The sequence below is a fragment of the Hylobates moloch genome, unplaced genomic scaffold (assembly GCF_009828535.3).
Source record: "Hylobates moloch isolate HMO894 unplaced genomic scaffold, HMol_V3 SCAFFOLD_3, whole genome shotgun sequence".
Lineage (NCBI taxonomy): Eukaryota > Metazoa > Chordata > Mammalia > Primates > Hylobatidae > Hylobates > Hylobates moloch.
In genome coordinates, this window is record NW_026652278.1 from 86,854,223 (window position 1) to 86,871,684 (window position 17,462).

The 17,462-nt window shown below is 39.6% G+C and overlaps 1 protein-coding gene across 4 annotated transcripts in view; it reads right to left on the reverse strand.

Moving 5' to 3' along the window:
- The window catches only part of CSGALNACT2 (chondroitin sulfate N-acetylgalactosaminyltransferase 2), a 49,655-nt gene that overhangs the window by 14,765 nt on the left and 17,428 nt on the right, over positions 1 to 17,462 (reverse strand). For 2 of the 4 annotated variants that reach the window (XM_058436517.1, XM_032142910.2), the window contains 4 exons: positions 14,779 to 14,995; positions 13,119 to 13,220; positions 9,673 to 9,851; positions 6,629 to 6,723 (listed from right to left, as the gene is read on the reverse strand). In XM_058436517.1, the coding sequence (XP_058292500.1) occupies positions 6,629 to 6,723; positions 9,673 to 9,851; positions 13,119 to 13,220; positions 14,779 to 14,930 (528 nt within the window). In that variant the 5' untranslated portion in view covers positions 14,931 to 14,995. Of the gene's footprint in view, positions 1 to 6,628; positions 6,724 to 9,672; positions 11,518 to 13,118; positions 13,221 to 14,778; positions 14,996 to 17,462 lie in introns of those variants that run through there. The other 2 variants (XM_032142943.2, XM_032142927.2) reach the window with 2 other exon arrangements.

Consider the following 17,462-nt stretch of genomic DNA (forward strand, 5'->3'; position numbering starts at 1 on the left):
CATGTGGGAGATGCAGTTATCCACACATAACTTATATACCCAAGCCTTGGCCTCTCACAGAATGCCAGATCCCTGTAGCCAACTAGCAACTTGGCACCTCCCCTTGGATGTCTGATAAACAACACATGCCTACTATGGCTCCAGCTGAATCCCGATCTCTCCTCTCCCATTCCTTTCCTTTGCTAATTTCCTATATCTAATCCAACAGCAAGCTCTGTCAGCCCTATCTCTGAATCATATCCATACTTTTCTCCGTAATTATAATACACTGTCACCCAAGCCACAATCATCTCCCCTTGTCTACTGTGAAAGCCTAACTGGCTGCTGCCAGCTAGAGCCACACACAATCCATTCTCCCTCCAAAGGCTTTCCAACACACTTAGCATAAAATCCCAATGCCTTCCAGAGGCTTAAAAAGCTCTACATGCCCTGGCCCAGCTATGTGCCCCTCACCGGCTGTGCTCCAAACACCCTAGGAAACCCAGTAGCTGTTCTTTCTGCCTAAACCACTATCCCCCAATCATGGCCTAGCTGGTTCTTTCCTGTTCTTTAGACAGCTCTGCTCAGCTTCATCTCAGAAACACCTTTCTGACCAAACAAGCCACAGAAATCACGTAGTCACTCTTTGCAACTCAGTCTAATAATCCACGTGGCATGTATTATCTGATTTTACTTTCTGTCACCTCCTAATAAATAAAGATCCTCACGAGCAATAGCCATATCTGTTAGGGTCTAAATGTCAGGGTGCCAGTGGTGGATAGTGCCTGGCATCAAAGGGACTCTCAATATTTGATGAATTAATATAACAGTGGCAGTGTGTGCAGTGGACAGGAGTGGAGGCTGTGGAGCCACATCACCTGGCCTCCTGGGCCTACTCAGGCCAGTGTGTACTTGGACAGGCACTCAACTGCAGCACAGCTGTGAAAAATGGAGCAGTAACAGTATATACCTCAGAGGTTGTTAGGAGGATTAAATGAATTAATGTGTCGGCAAAACAGAACAAGTACCCTGCACATAGTAAGGGGTTCATAAAAATATTAGCTATTATCATCATTCAAATGTTACCTAAAATATAGATACGCTATTTCCCGCTTTTTAGCTTTACATTTTCCTCTTCATTTACACTGCTGTATTTACATTTCACACTTTCCTTGATATGCAATATTCACCACAGAATGTACCATAATTCAATTTATCCTTTTATTATTAGAGTTTTGCTTGCTTTTAATGTTATCAATTTATGCATATTACCATCATGTAGCTCGATTACTTCCCCAGGAAAGACTGCTGGGGGTGGAAATTACTGGATTGGAGGGATGAATCTGTTTAGAACTCGACCCAGAGAACGGGCCTGAATCCCCAACAGGAGCGACAGAGGAGCTCCCATCCCCCAGTCTTGCTCACATGGCTTTGCTTTTTAAAAGCAGTGACCTAACAGCAGAAACAAAGCATTATACTGCTGTTTTAATTTATTCCTAGTAAGGCTGACTATTTAAATATGTGAATTATCAACTGTCTTACCCATTTTTTCCTTCTCGTTTACTTCTAATATAGCTTTAAACATCAAGGAAAACAAGATTTTGTCTTTTAAGTGAGGAGACTGAAGCTTAGAAAAGTTAAGCAACTTGCAAAGGTTACAAGTGGTAAAACTAGAACTTGAAGTGCTTAAACTTAAGTTGCTATGCAACACCTAGAATGAATCAGCATTCAAATCGTTCTTCCCCTATAACCCTCCAAACCAGGCAAGAATATTAGCATGCTTTGGCCGGGTGCGGTGGCTCATGCCTATAATCCCAACGCTTTGGGAGGCTGAGGCCAGCGGATCACAAGGTCAGGAGTTCGAGACCAGTCTGGCCAACATGGTGAAACTCCGTCTCTACTAAAAATACAAAAATTAGCTGGGCGTGGTGGTGTGTGCCTGTAATCCCAGCTACTCGGGAGGCTGAGGCAGGAGAATCGCTTGAAAACCCGGGGGGGGGAGTTTTGAGGTGAGCGGAGTTCCTGCCCTGGCCCCCCGGGCTGGCAAACAAGGCTGAAAAACAAACCAAAAAAAAAAAAAAAAAAAAAAAAAAAGAATATTAGCATGCTTTTACCTTCCCTTCACGCTTATATGTTGACTTTATTTACCTCTTCTTTTTGTTTGCTTTGAATTAATTTTAATATACAACCTTTTATTTTGGAATAATTTTAGATTTACAGAGAAGTTGCAAAACAGTAAAGAGAGTTCCTGTATACCCCTCATCCAGTTTTAGCTTCCCCTAATGTTATCATCTTACATTGTTGTGGTACGTTTGTCAAAACTAAGGAACCATCATTGCTATATTACTATTTAACTCAACTCCAGACTTTATTTGGATTTCACCAGCTTTCCCTTTACTGTCTTTTTTTTTCTATTCCATGACCTAGTCCAGGGCACCACATTGCATTTAGTTGTCATGTCTCCTTAGTCTCCTCTTGGCTATGATGGTTTCTCAGTCTTCCTTGTTTTTGATGACCCTGACGGTTTTGAGGAAGAATGGTCAGGTATTTTGTACAATGCTCCTCAATGTGGGCTTGCTGCAGCTTTCCCTGTGACTGGACTGGGGTTCTATGTTTTTGGAAGAGGACTGTGAGCTAAAGTGTCCTTCTCATTATGTCATGTCAGGGGTACATGGTATCCTTTGGTTAAGGTGTCTGATGGGTTTCTCCTGTGAAAAGTTTGTTTTTTCTTTCCATACTATGTTCTTTGAAAGTGAGTCCCCTAGTTCCACCTACTGGAAGAGGGAGTATCTACATAAGTTATCTGGAATTCTGTAAGGAAGATTTGTCTTTTCTTTCCTATCTAGTCACTCAGTATTTATCTGCTCCTTCACTCACTCATTTATATCAGTATAGACTCGTGGCTATTTATTTGATGCTTTGGGTTATAATCCAGGTTTAAGTTATTTATTTCATTGCTCAGGTTGTTCCAGCTTGGGCACTGGGAGCTCTTTCTGTTGGCTCCTGTGCCCCTTTGACACATTCCCCCTATCTTTTTGTTGAGTGCTTTCTTACTTTCTGGCACTGTAAGATGCTCCAGGGTCTTCTTGTATATTTTTTGCCCCTGCCCTGGAATCAACCATTTCTCCGTGGACCTCTGGCTCCTTTGACTGGAGAATAGTATTAAAAACTAAGATTTGGAAGCTGAGTGTACTTGTTACTGTTAGGGTGTTACTGGTTCTAGGCCCTCTCAGTTGACAGCTAGGTAATACACATAAGTATACCATGTACATAACCCTCTGACATCTTAATCCCAAATTGGTATTAATTGCCTTTTTATTATGTCAACATAACTATTTACACGAGTACATCAACAAATGTTTAGACTTAATTTTTTTTTTTTTTTTTTTTTTTTTGAGACGGAGTCTCGCTCTGTCGCCCAGGCTGGAGTGCAGTGGCGCAATCTCGGCTCACTGCAAGCTCCGCCTCCCAGGTTCATGCCATTCTCCTGCCTCAGCCTCTCCGAGTAGCTGGGACTACAGGCGCCCGCCACCACACCCGGCTAATTTTTTGTATTTTTAGTAGAGACGGGGTTTCACCGTGGTCTCGATCTCCTGACCTCGTGATCCGCCCGCCTCGGCCTCCCAAAGTGCTGGGATTACAAGCGTGAGCCACGGCGCCCAGCCTAGACTTAATTTTTTTGGTTGTTCACCACTATTTACTCTCAGGTCCTCCTCTCTCAATGTATACATTTATCATTTTGCTGGACTTGATTACAAAGTTCTGTGAGAAATAAATTCTGAGTCCTTGAAAGCTCAAAAATGTCTATTTTGTCCTAATAGTAGGTCGAATATGAATTCTAGAATCAAAGTTACTTTTCTTCAGAATTTTCATAGTATTACTTTATTGTTTTCTAACACCAGTGTTTTCAAAAAGAAGGCGAATGCCAATCTGATTGTCACTCCTTTGTGAACAAGCTGGGTTTTGCTATTTTTAGTGTCTCTGGAAGCTATTAGAATTGTGCCTTTACTGTTGTTCTCCAAACAACAGAAGATTGGTTTCTGCTTAGCTCTGGAAACTTTTCTTCCATTTCCTCCACTCAATATTCTCTCTTTTCTGAACTCCTATTAATAATTTGGGAGCTTCTGGCTTGATTTTCCTTGTCTCAATTTTTCTCTCATGTTATCTCGTGAACTTCATGTGCCCAGCTGGCTTGTCTTCCAGTTTAAAAATCTGATTCAACTGTAACCATTCTGCTATTCAGACCATTTACTGATTTTAAAAATATTTTCACAATTCCCAAGTTCTGATTTTTTAAAGCAACAAATCCTGTTTTATGAATTTAACATTTTCTCTAATCTCCCCAAAGATATATTTTAAAATTACTTTCTATCTGTATTCATATACTCATGTGTTAATTTTTCTGTGTATTAACACTTGGTGCCTCTTTCATAGTATTGTTTTTCCTCAAATGTTTGGTTAGTCTTGGTTAATTGCTACACATTTTTGTTTCAAGTATTGTTCAGAAGTCCACGGCTGTTAGCTAAGATTACAATGGCCTATCTCCAGTCACAGTCAAGGAGGTTAGAACAGGGTCTCAGGGGGAATGTGCTAACAGTAGCTCACTTCTGTAGTCTAGGGGCTCCCTAGCCACCCCGACCAGCCTCTCCAGCTGCAGGGACCACACACACTGCCTTAGACTGAGGGTCAATCCCTGTGATGCCTGCTTCTCAGCACACCTACAGAAGCATGTTTATTCCAGGCTCCCTCCATTCTGTCTGCTATGAGCTCAGAGGATGCAAAGCAGCCCCATCTTCACTCACTGTTCTCTTGAACACGTTCTAGTCTGTTCTCTCCTTCAGAAATCTTATGCTAACTGCTATCGTCTTATAGAATGTTCTCAAAACTTATGGCTGCTAACACCTTCTCTCATTTTCCAGTACTAATGTACCCTTTTCTTTAGAATAATTCACTGTCAGATATGGCAGATGTGGGTGCTCAGTTTGCCATTTTGAACCTAGTTGTATTTATATTCATAATACTGGCCTACAGATAAGGTAGAGGCGTGTGTGTGTGTGTGTGTGTGTGTCTGTGTGTACTATGCCAAGTGTTGATATCAAGATAATGGTGGCCTCATAAAATATGTTAAGTACATCATATGGTGCTAATATTACCTGCTCTTTGAGAGTTTGGAAAAGCTCATAAATTAAAACATTGTATTTATGTACCTACAGGGTAACTTTTTGATAACTTTTTTAAATGGCTCTTAATTTCTTCAGAGCTTCCAAGTTTCTTTTTTTGTTTTTTTGAGATGGAGTCTCGCTCTGTCACCCAGGCTGGAGTGCAGTGGCGTGATCTTGGCTCAATGCAATCTCCGCCTCCCAGGTTCAAGTGATTCTATTGCCTCAGCCTCCCGAGTAGGTGGGACTACAGGCTCGTGCCACCATGCCTGGCTAATTTTTGTACTTTTAATAGAGATGGGGTTTTACCATATTGGCCACGCTGGTCTCGAACTCCTGACCTTGTGATCCACCCGCCTTGGCCTCCCAAAGTGCTGGGATTATAGGCATGAGCCACCATGCCTGGCCCACTTGCACCTCTTTTATTCATAAAATACTAACGTGAACTTGGCCTGTGTTCATATTTTATAAATTCTCAAATCTTTCATTTTATTTATAATTTAGAAAACTTACCCTATAAAATTGATCTATCTCAATGTTTTCATAGTCTAATTTCCAATGTTTTCCTTTTTACCAGAAATGTGTCTACTTTATGATTAAATTTTTTGTACATAAACATAAGCTTCTATATTTCTCAATCTATTGTTTTATTAACTTCTGCCTTTATTACTTTCTTTGAAGTTATTTATTTTTTTAAACATCTTAAAGTGACTTCTTAATCATTTCTTTTTCTTAGTATTAACAATAAACAATTAAATTAACAATAAAAGATTATGTTAAAAGCAATTTGGTATTCTGGACTCAATTCTGAAACAGGACATTAGTAGAAAAACTGGTGTAATCCTAATAAATCTGTAGTGTACTTAGCAGTAACTTACCAATATTAATTTCTTCACTTTGACAAATGTACCATGGTTACATAAGATGTTAGCATTAGAGGAAACTGGGTGAAGTATGGAACTCTCTGTACTGTCTTTGCAACTTCTCTAAATCTAAATTATTATAAAATAATGTTTATTTAAAAATTTTAAAAAGCTTACATAAAATTAGCTTTGGCAATAACTGTAGGTTTTGATATATGGCATTTATATTCCATGACTTTCCAGGTAATTTACCAGAGTATACTATTCCCTCTTATTTAGCAGAGTAGATTTAATTTCTAGTTAGTAGGGTTTTTAAAATCAAATTTTCAGTATTAGTAAAAATAAGCCGGTAGAAATGACTGTACAATTTCCACATTCTGGGACATGAGGTTTTCCTTTATGACCTAAACTCTGCTCCCCCTACATTTAATTCTGAAGCAATAAATGTGAAAAGCATTTTATTGGGGGTATAAAGAGGAACTATGGAAATGTGTTTACAACAACTATAGTTTAACACTTTGCTCATGGAAATACAGTTTTTTATTGAAACTTTGTTTTCCACTTACACAACAAACATCTAGAAAAGATCTTTAGAGTCTTTCATAACTGAAAATGTGAAAGTCTCACCAGCTGCTGCTCCACAGGTGGTGGCACTTCCTGGTTGGCATAAACAATGGCAGGATTGTAAAGACTGAACACCACAGGGTAAAACACCTTCTTACCTACAAATTAAAATATAGGTTTGTAACATACAAAGAAGTTACGAAGAACTGTTCTTTACTGCAGTATCTATTAAGTTTTATCAAAGTCTTTCTTATTATACATGATTTTATCTATATTTTTTAATATTCAGGCTACAGAACATCATGTTAATTTGATGAATATGATGATTTTGTAACATATCAGTAGGTTAACTATAACCTTGCAAAAGAAGAGAGGAAAAAACAAACTAAAGGGTGCTTCACGTTTATTCCCTTTGACGTTGGGGAGATGTGTATTCATTACGTGAGTCATTTATTACTCATTATTTCATTTAATCAGTAGTAATAAATGTAGATTAACCTCTGATAATCACTATGAAACTTAGAAACATCTGTTAAATCCACCCGTCAAAAATGAATCATTAGAAAGAGTAAATTCAAAGAATACTGTACAATGAATAGATATGCAGAGAATAATGAAAATATAGAATAAATCTGAACCCAAATCTGGAAAAGTCAGGAAGATAAGGGTTAAAATTACCTGATATAATAGCCCTTGGAGAAGACCTTGTCATCAGCATTCAAACTGACTGATCTAAAAGGACCATAAAGGCTAACTAGCCCATCTCCCCTCAGGAGAGGGAACCCTTGCTATAGCTGGCTTCAATCAGATATGATCACATGAAGTGTTCAGTGATTGTCAAGAAGTGTAGGAGTAACATGGCAACCTTTTTATTACAAGATCCCTAGCAGATGCTCATTCTACCTTTGTTCAAATACATTTAGGGATGGGGAGCTCAATTTTCCAGAGGCAAATCTATTTCTGGATATAAAATATTTCTTTTAAATTAAGCAAATATGTCTCCATCAACTTTCGCATTTTGCATTTCATGCTGTAAAATAAACCTAACCTTCATTTATTCATTAGGTTCTCAAAGAGTTCCTGAAAACTATCTCTAACCTAATTTATAAGACAATCATTTGCATATGAATAGTTCTACATAAAAAAAAAACCAACCATTTGCTATTAGATTCTTTAAAAAATTTTTATTTTTATTTTTTGAGACAGAGTCTTGCTCTGTCACCCAGGCTGGCGATCTCAGCTCATTGCAACCTCCGCCTCCCAAGTTCAAGCAATTCTTCTGCCTCAGCCTCAAAAGTAGCTGGGATTACAGGAACAAGCTACCACGCCCGGCTAATTTTTAGTAGAGATGGGGTTTCAACATGTTGGCCAGGCTGGTATCGAACTCCTGATGTGAGGTGATCCGCCCGCCTCGGCCTCCCAAAGTGCTGGGATTACAGGCATGAGCCACCATGCCCGGCCTCTTTAATACTTTTAATTCTTTTAAATGAGCTAAAAAGCATTCAGCCACCATGCCCAGCCAAAAATTTCATTTTTAAAGACTAGGTCTCACTATGTTGCCCAGGCTGGTCTTGAACTCCTGTGCTCAAGTGCTCCTCCTGTCTCAGACTCCCAAGGTGCTGGGATTAAGGTGTGAGCTACTGTGCTCAGCAGCGCCCCCCAGTGTTTTTCTAATTGACTAATAAAAATGGTGTACAGCATGATGTTTTGCTACATTCATACACTATGAAATGACTAAATCAAGCTAATAACCATATCCACCACCTCACATAATTAACATTTTTTTTTGGTGGTAAGAACATTTTTTAATGCTACTATTGGCTTAGCAATTTGTAAGTATACAATATATTGTTATTAACTATAGTCACCATGTTTGTATAACAGATTTCCTGAACTTATCCTGTCGAGATTCTTTAATACTTTTTTTTGAGACGGAGTGTCGCCCTGTCGCCCAGGCTGGAATGCAGTGGCGCGATCTTGGCTCACTGCAAGCTCCGCCTCCTGGGCTCACGCCATTCTCCTGCCTCAGTCTCCTGAGGAGCTGGGACTACAGGCGCCCACCACTATGACCGGATAATTTTTTTTGTATTTTTAGTAAAGACAGGGTTTTACTGTGTTAGCCAGGATGGTCTCCATCTCCTGACCTCATGATCCGCCCGCCTCGGCCTCCCAAAGTGCTGGGATTACAGGCGTGAGCCACCACCCCTGGCCTCTTTAATACTTTTAATTCTTTTAAATGAACTAAAAAGCATTTAAAATTTGATTTCAAAAAATGTCATCTTTTCATTAATTTTTTTTTTTTTTTTGAGACGGAGTCTCACTCTGTCACCAGGCTGGAGTGCAGTGGCACGATCTTGGCTTACTGCAACCTCTGCCTCCCAGGTTCAAGCAGTTTTTCTGCCTCAGCCTCCCGAGTAGCTGGGACTACAGGCATGCGCCACCATGCCCAGCTAATTTTTGTATTTTTAGTAGAGATGGGGTTTTGCCATGTTGGCCAGGATGGTCTCAATCTCTTGACCTCATGATCTGCCGGCCTCAGCCTCCCGAAGTACTGGGATTATAGGCGTGAGCCCCTGCACCTGGCTATCTCATTAATTTTCAAAAAATATCTACAACTTAAAGCAAAGTATAGCAAATCACCCCAAAATGCACAGTCTGGAGATCAAGCACTATCTGCATCTAGACTTCCATGTGAGTGTGTGTGCACACATGCATAGGGGTATGTTTGCAGATGTGGACGCTATATGCCCAAAGCTGAGTGCTTCAGACTCTCACACACATCTCCATACCATCTGCTTAGCTCTTTTTCTGATCTGCACTGCTCCCGCCTCATCAATTTGTAGATATCCTGTTCCTCTGCATTTCTATATTTGGCTTCAAATGTAGTCACGGAAGTTGGACCCAAGAGAACAAGGGATATGAATTTCAAAGGGTCAAATTTTCAATTTCCTATTTAGTATTCCAGTTAAATTATGCCTAATATAACTTAAAAAAAATACTGGGGTTTAACTAAAACTTCTCCCTCAAAATCACTTGATTCAAACTATAGGACATGCTGACAACGTTCTAAATTCTATAGTCAGCTCATCTACCAACATTTTACGCACCTGGCTCAGCATTTAACCGGCAGCTGTTAAGGAATTCGGCTGAGAAATAGATATCAACATCACAGAAAAACATCAAGACCTCTCCCTTGTCCCAAGCTCGGGCACCCACATTTAGTCCTCGTCCACGATTAAATTCTTCATTCAACGAGACCAAGGTGTAATTGTGAAAATTAGACTCACTATGAGGAAAGCACACACAACAAATGGTAAGTCCCACTTAAAGTTATCTTCCTTCAACACAGCTTACAAAATATGTTTTACACTTCAAATATTTGATTATATTGGTTCTACATTCACACAGGGAAAGAAAAATCACAGCTTCACGTGTATGATTATCATCAGGGAGAGATATTCACCAAATGCCCACATTTGAGGCACATGTTGGTGGTATGAGGCTCCAAAAGTGTTAAAGTGGCCACTGACCTTTGGAATCTTAAACACCTTTTGGGGAGATGAAAAATACACAAATGGAAAAATAGCTGCAATGTCTGTTAATAAATAATGCATTCTAAATGGATAACACACACAAAGATCACTCTCCTCTTGCATCCGTTAGGTCTTTGCACACATGTCCCCTTATCAGAGGGATCCTCCCTGATACTACTTGAGAAGCAGCTGCGACCTCCCACTCCTTCGTCTCCATCCTCTTCCTCAGGCTGTTTTCCTTTATATTGCCAGACATGTTTGTTCCAGTGTCTCTCCCACTCTGTGGGAGCAGGGATTTCGTTTTGTTCATTACTATAGACACAGTGTCCCCTGATGGAGTAGGAGTTCAATAAATATTTGCTGAATGAATGAATGAACAGCAGTTCTGAAAAATACATCGCTCATGTCTGGAGTAGTTAGAGAAGATGTTAGAAGTGGAATGTGAGTTATGCCTTGGTTAAAATGTTGAATTCAGTGGTGAGTGTAAAGGTCATTCAAAATAATTATTCTCAAAGGCAAAGAGGTAAGAATGTAGAAAGCATTTTAGAGAAAAGGGATCAGACAAATCAGATTGGTAGAAAAGGACCCTAAAATGGGAACAGTGAGATAAGAGTCAAAGGAATCCTAAAATGGGAACAATGAGAGAAGGGTCAGACTGAAGAGTACCTCCCATGCAAGGTTAAAGAAATCGGTCAGTATCCTAAAGGCAAAGAGAATCAGCAGGGCTTTTCTGCTAGGGCAGTGTTTCTCACAGTGAGGCCCCCAAACCCACAGCATCAGCTTCCCGTGTTAACGTGTCAGAGAAGCAAACTCTCAGACTACACCCAGACCCACTGAATCAGATGCTAGGGCTGGAGCCAAGCCTCTACATTTTCACAAGTCTTCCTGGTGACTCTGGCACTGAAGTTGGAGAATCACTCACTGCACTAGGGTGCAGCCTAATCAAAAAAGTAACATTTTAGGAGGATTATACTTACAACAGTACAGAATGGGTAATGGAAAGATGGAACAAAGGCTCAAATAGTGCATGGAGTGGACTCCAAGTGCTCTGAGTGCTTAGGACTCTTCTCCCCGTCTTAAGGAATATAAATCTCTCCTCTATTGGGGGAAAACTGCCCATTGCCACCCCACATACTCAGCATCAAGTGGAGGCACTGATCACAGAATACCCCTCACTCTCTGCCCAACCCAACCACAGTAATTTCTTACGGGTGGAGACCAGGCTTAAGCTGGGCCAGTCCCAATACCCCCACCCCACCTGGCCATAGTGATTGGCTCAAGAGTGGGCAACATGTCCTTCCCTGGGATTTTCTCAACTGGAGCTGGGAGAAAGCTCTTTCCTCTCTGATGGCAAAGCTGAGAAGATGTGAGCCCAGAGCCGCCAACAGTCATATCCCTCACCATGTGGAAGAAGCCAATCTGCAACAGGAGAATGAAGTCAACATGCAGAGAAAAACAGACAAGGAGACGAGAATTTTGATGGTATTTAAGTCTCTGGTTCCAATCCCTGAGAAACCAGAGTTGTTTTGATTTTCTTCTCCAAATTTGGTTGTAACAATCCCTTTATTTCTGGGAGGTATCCAAGATTCTTCAATACTGCTCCTATTTTCCTCAAGCAAGCTCAAGGTAGGTTTATACCATTTGCCACAGAAGTGTCTTGACAATATTTCAGTATTACCAGTGTGAGCTCGTGGCACTTAGTAGGTGATCTAAAAACACTAAGGAGGGACAGGAAGGGAAGAAATGGAGGGAGGGGGAACCAGGGTTAGGGTGGTGGCAGTAGCAAGGAAGAGATAGAGAAGAGGTCCTGTGAATTAAGTAGGAACTAACTAATTAGAGGTAACTGGAGGCAAAGAATAAGTAAAAGACTGTGGCTCTCAGAAGTCATGCCCAGATGGTGAAAATGGTTTTACTCTGAACTGAAAGAGGGCTATCAGGAGGAGGAGCTGGGGTAGGGAAGGGGAAGACAGTGAGTCGTGTCTATATACATCAAGACTCTGAGAATCCCTGCAGGTCAGGGACTCAGATTCACTCATCTGTGCCCACTCTTCTTCCAACTACCCCAGTCAGACTCCCAAGCAGTGTACCTGGAACACAGTAGGTAGGACTCAATGAATGTTAGTTGAATGATTTGAGAAGAATGGCTGATCAAATGTGGGCTCTTGGCAAATGGCCACAACTGGCAGAAAGGTAAAGAAGCAAGTAAAGGATATAGAGCTGGTGTGGTTAGAGATGATAATCAACCTAATAGTTTACATTACATCATACTTACATTTACCAAATAGTTACATTTTACAAACACAAGAAGAACATTTTGAGACAGAAATACTGGTTAGGTTGTCCAAGGTAAAAAAGCAATGAAAAAGAATAACAGAAAAGAATTTAGTGGTTAAGTCGTATCTTTGGGCCCATGATTTAGAAAGAAAAAGGCTGAGAAGCTAAAGAATTAATAATTAAGTACTAAGGGATTAATAATTCATCCATTCAAACCTCTGAGCATCTACTATGTGCCAGGTACTATATGACTTGCTTAGTTATGAACTACTGTCTCGTGATATTGAGCTGTGACAGGACAGAAACATAACATTAGCGGCTGGGCACTTCAGAGTTGAGTGGGAGTTTCTTAACGATATGGGAGACCTCAGCATTGTTAGCAAAGGGAGAAGAAGGAGCCTGAGGAAATGGAAGGAAAAAAGGTGACAAAAAAGAGACAAGTTCAGAAGATGATTATGTCAAAGTGAAGGAATTAGATTTTAAAAAAAGGAAAGAGCAGCAAATACACAGAGGGTGAGTGGGCCACAGAGAGAGCATCATGCCAGGCTGCCTGCTAAGCAGTGAAGGGAAGTTGAGTCATGTAGGGTTGCATGTGAAATGAGGAACTTATCATCACCACCACCACCCACATGCTCAGCCAATTTTAAAATTATAGTTACTAAAAATTATTAACTCATTACATATCTGAAATTCTCTTTTAGCAATGTTATATATCAAGGACTTCGCTGTAGATGTGGTTCACCAACCTTGTGACAGATTCTAGGATAGACTTGACTTTAGACAGTCCTTCTTTACCAAAATATACCACTGTGAGATGAATCTTCTTGTCTTGATGAATACAAACATCCCTAACAAAAATGAAAAATAAAAGTTTATTCAAGAAAACATGAGGCACTATTCATTCAGAAAGCAACCACAGGAAGCTTTAACAAGAAAATGAGGCATTACTGACACAGCAGTAAACATAAAAGTGGCAATACTGATGAATTATGGAAGGCACAAGGTCTGTGCCTGAATGAGTGCACCCCTTGGAGGGCCATGGAAGCAGTCTGACATTGTTGCCATATTTCAAAACATTTTTTGAACTTTTGCTTTTGGATTGCTTTCAGAAGCAAATCACAAGCTATTCAAGGAAATAAACTCAATTGGTTCAGAACCAAATAAATAAATAATGACCTTTTGGATTAAGAGTTATTTTGTCTTCAGACTGGCTAATTCCAAAAATTATAACTATCATTAAGGAATAAATATTTGCCATGACTGAGATTACTTACTGTAAATAGTAATGTGGCCTTTGAAAGTAATTCCAAGAAAGGCAATAAAAAAATGCTTTAGGAAATCAGATCTCAAGTGAGCTATTTGGAACAGTAAATCTCACTTGGAAGTATGACTGCCAGACATTCAGCTGCAGAACAGTTTTAATTAACCTTTTAAATCCAACAATTTCAATATGAGAATAAAGACTAGGATCACAAAGCATTAAACTAGTATATCAAAGTATCTAAAACATTAAAAATATTAAAGTATTAAAAACATGGAAACTGTTAAATCAAAAAGCAGCATTTTCCACAAATAGTTTTCATAATGTGTAGATAATTATTTAACACTTCAGCATTTTAAAATAACCAAATTTGACAACATAAAAAAACTTTACAAATTCTCTGCTTTGCAAGATGAAATAACTTTCTCCAATTTTTAGTTTAATGTTTGTATGTCTAAATGTATTTCAATTAAAAAACTCAAATCATTCTCAAGGGGATTTTCTTGTGAGACACAAGTATTCTGTATCTTGATTGCGGTTGTGGTTTGTGAGTGTATACATTTGTCAAAAGACATTAAATCCCAGCCTGGACAACATGGCAAGACCCCCTCTCTACAAAGAATAAAAAAGATGGCATGCACCTGTGGTCCCAGCTACTTGGGAGGCTGAGGCAGGAGGATCACTTGAGCCCAGGAGGTTGAGGCTGCAGTGAACTGTGCTCACTCCACTGCATTCTAGCCTGGGTGACAGAGTGAGACCCTGTCTCCAAAAAAAAAAAAAAAAAACAACCAGTCATGATACCTACATCCTTAAAATATGTGGATTTTACTGCATGTAAATTATTCCTTAGTAACGTTGATTTTTTAAAAATTCAACTTGTCTTAAAATGAATTCACAATTATCAAGGCCATCAAATTTAGTTTCTAATAGGTGTCACTCTCAATTTATTTCATAGTTCAAATTGTCTATAACACAATATACTACACATGCTTTAAAAAAAGAGAGAATATAAAAAAAAAGTTCCCCTAAAGCCTATAAAATTATTCTAAGGAATTATAATCGGTGAAGATAAATTAAGGAAATCTGAGTAAAACGCGATTTTTTTTTAGGAGAATGTAGCTTAATCATTAAGCCCTGACAGTTACCTGAAGTTCTGCATAAACTGTACAAATGCTTCAGTTCTTTCAGCAAGTGGCACAATGATATTAATAATTGATCTAGTGATGTCAATCATCTCACTCTTCACTTTCATGAGAGGTCCAAAAGGGCGGAAGAGGGTCACATGTCTATATTCCATAAGGTCTGCTTTCTTAAAAAAGAGTTCATACTGCGTGCCCTTATCTCTCTCGGTGCGATAATAACCTAAAGGAAAGAGTTAGGAACAAAGACATCTCCATGTCAAAGTTTACAAATTCAATGAGAAGACAGATTTTACTCACTTAAACGTAAAGGGTATTAAACCAGACCTGCAGGATTTTTACCTATTTGTAAAAATATTTATCCCCACTGCACAGTAACAATTACTCACTTAAAAGAAAAGGTTAAAAAAAAAAGTTCACTGTTCTTTTATTCAATCTATAAAATATACTACAAATGACAATTATTCCTTTTTACATATGACTTTTTAAAAATACTAGAGCCTATCAATATGGTAACCATGATAAATAAAGAAATTACTTCTAGCAATATTAAAATCTAGACCCAAGAGCCAAAATTTCTATTGGTTTAGGTCAACTAAAAGAAATTGAGTGCCTTCATGTCAGTTATGTGATACAAAGAGTGCCACGTGGTCTCAATTTTGAGGATAGGGCCAGTCTAGTGAAGGAGACAGAAAAATAGACAAATAATAACAATATAGTGCTATGTGATATATATATATATCTGTATATATATGTGTATATACATACATACATATAAAATCACTGACTAGAGTGAAGTCAGACAAAGAAAAATTGGTACAGATTTAAACACAGTGATTTGAGATGCCTTTGAGAGAAAAGCATGAGCATCTACGAGGCAATCTGATTTTGTTTTTTTTTTAGACAGTCTCTCACTCTGTCACCAGGCTGGAGTGCAGTGGTGCAATCTTGGCTCACTGCAACCTCCGCCTCCCGGGTTCAAGCAATTCTTCTGCCTCAGCCTCCTGAGTAGCTGGGACTACAGGCATGTGCCACCACGCCCAGCTAATTTTTGTATTTTTAGTAGAGACGGGGTTTCACCATGTTGGCCAGGATGGTCTTGATCTCTTGACCTCATAATCTGCCCACTCTGGCCTCCCAAAGTGCTGGGATTACGGGAGTGAGCCACTGTGCCCAGCAGCAATCTGATTTTTAAGTATGGCGCTCAGGAGAGAGAAGGTTAGACCTACAGATGTGTGAGTCACTCAGTCAATATCTGGGTATAAAATGGTGAATAAAATAGACTTGGTTCCGACTCTCCTAAGGCTTACAGTTTAGTAGGAAGCGCAAGCCAGGAAATGGGCAACGCCACATACTGTGACAAGCAGTATGAATGTACAGGTGACAAGAGCACACAGAAGTATGCTGTCTTAGACTTGAGGTTGCAGATGACTTCTCAGAAGAGCTAAAGTTTAGAAGAGGGATAGGAATTAGTTGTCATTACTAATTATTAGTAATTATTCTCCCTGCAGTGGGCAGACAGTGGCATAGTAGAGGAAAAGTGAGGAACAGAGTATGTTCCATTTAGAGAAAAATCCTGAAGTATCAGAATCCAAGGAGAGTTATAAGACAAAAGCAGGAGCTGCAGAATATAAAACTGGCACAGGTCCCTTTCTTTTTAGGTAGAGCTGATGTGAGGACATTTTACACATGTTACTTAGTTATCTTATTTCCTCCGCAGCCTCCAATTCTGCCATAAGCTACAAACATACAGTTAGAAGACAAAAAAGCTGAGCTTGCAGAAAAATCAGAAGAGTTTTGAGAAAAATAATCCATCAAAAATGGCAGGAAGTGACAGCAGAAAAAAGAGGAGGCCACAAGGAAAGGCAGCTGCAATGCCACTGCAAAGCATTAATGCCCTTCCTGATGGCCTCCAAAGGCCTCAGTGTATTATAATAATGCTACAGTGCAGCACGTGATGGCCATGATGATTTGCAGTCAAAAAGTCTACATGTGCTATACCAGGGGTCCCTAACCTCCAGGCCACAGACCGCTACTGGTCCGTGGCCTGTTGGGACTAGGCGGCACAGCAAGAGGTGAGTGATAGGAGCCTGGCAAGCATTACCGCCTGAGCTCCGCCTCCTGTCAGATCAGCGGCTGCACTGGATTCTCAAAGTAGAGCAAACTCTGTTGTGAACTGCGCATGCGAGGAATCTACACTGCACGCTCTTTATGAGAATCTAACTAATGCCAGATGATCTGAGGTGGAACAGTTTCATCCCAAAACCATCCTCACCATCCCATGGAAAAACTGTCGCCCATGAAACCAGTCCCTGGTGCCAAAAACGCTGGGGACCACTGTGATACACAGTTTATAGAATCAAGCAAAGAGAACTTTCAAGAAACATTTATTTTTATAATGGTTTAAGTCAGCAATTAAATGTCTAGCAGTGAGTGTAAAGGAGATGGGTAGGGATCTAGAATTATTACTGTTAAGATCAATCAATAAGTATCTTAAATTTTATAGCAGTGTTCTTCAACCTCTGAGTCATATCCCATCTTGATACATAAAAATTCCATACCCTTTCTGAAATATGTATTAGGAAAACAGGTATTTCCTTACTTTTCCAAATGCCAAATATACTTTTTAAACTATGTATAACCCCTTGTTCAGATATGCGCTTCTCCTTCCTCCAATACGAAAAATAGCT